A 746-nucleotide genomic window follows, 5' to 3' on the forward strand; every position below is an offset into this window, starting at 1 on the left:
CCCTCCCTCCCGCATCGACCATCGCCCTGCACCGCACGAGCGAGGCCTGGTACCAGGAGCTCAAGGACGCCATCCGGGAGCAGCAGGCGCGGCCCATCTGGACGGCGGCCGACCAGGTGCGGCGTGGGGCGCCCCCGCGGGCTGGCCCGGGCCATGGCCACGCCAGGATCGAGGTTCACCCGAGATGAAGGCAGTTGGGGGAGAGGAGGGGGAGCTCGGCCTTGGCTCAAGGTCAAAGGTCATCCTGGGGGCAAGGGTTCAGCGTCCCCCAGAGGCTCGAAGTCCCGGGTCAGCGTGAGACTTTGGGGTCTCTGCCCGGCTGGGACTGGCGGGGGAGGGGGAGCTGGGGGAGCCGGCGGGGACCCCCGGGGGGCCTAGCACAGAGTCCGGACCCCCACAGCTGGACAGCACCTCCGAGGACAACCTGGACCTGCCCCACCGCGGCCTGGCCGACAGCTCCGCCGACCTCAGCTGCGACAGTCGGGTCAACAGCGACTATGAGACGGACGGCGAGGGCGGCGTCTACACGGACGGTGAGGGCTACACGGACGGCGAGGGCGGGCCCTACACCGACGTGGACGAGGGGCCCCCAACACCAGCCTTGGCCCGGTCCTCGGAGCCTGTGCACGACGACCAGCCCCAGAGCCCCAGGGAACGGGAGAGGATCTCGCCCCACCACGAAGCCCAGGTGAGTAGGGGCCCGGGTGGGCAGGGCCCAGGTGAGCAGGCACAGGGCACATGGGCTG

The 746-nt window shown here is 71.6% G+C and overlaps 1 protein-coding gene across 1 annotated transcript in view; it reads left to right on the plus strand.

Moving 5' to 3' along the window:
* Positions 1–746, plus strand: part of TJP3 (tight junction protein 3) — a gene marked incomplete in the record, with an annotated part of 30,958 nt that overhangs the window by 28,898 nt on the left and 1,314 nt on the right. The window contains 2 exon segments of the mRNA XM_014585542.2: positions 34–116; positions 401–688. Coding sequence (XP_014441028.1) covers positions 34–116; positions 401–688 — 371 coding nt within the window.

This window comes from Tupaia chinensis, unplaced genomic scaffold (assembly GCF_000334495.1).
Source record: "Tupaia chinensis unplaced genomic scaffold, TupChi_1.0 Scaffold149964_2, whole genome shotgun sequence".
Lineage (NCBI taxonomy): Eukaryota > Metazoa > Chordata > Mammalia > Scandentia > Tupaiidae > Tupaia > Tupaia belangeri.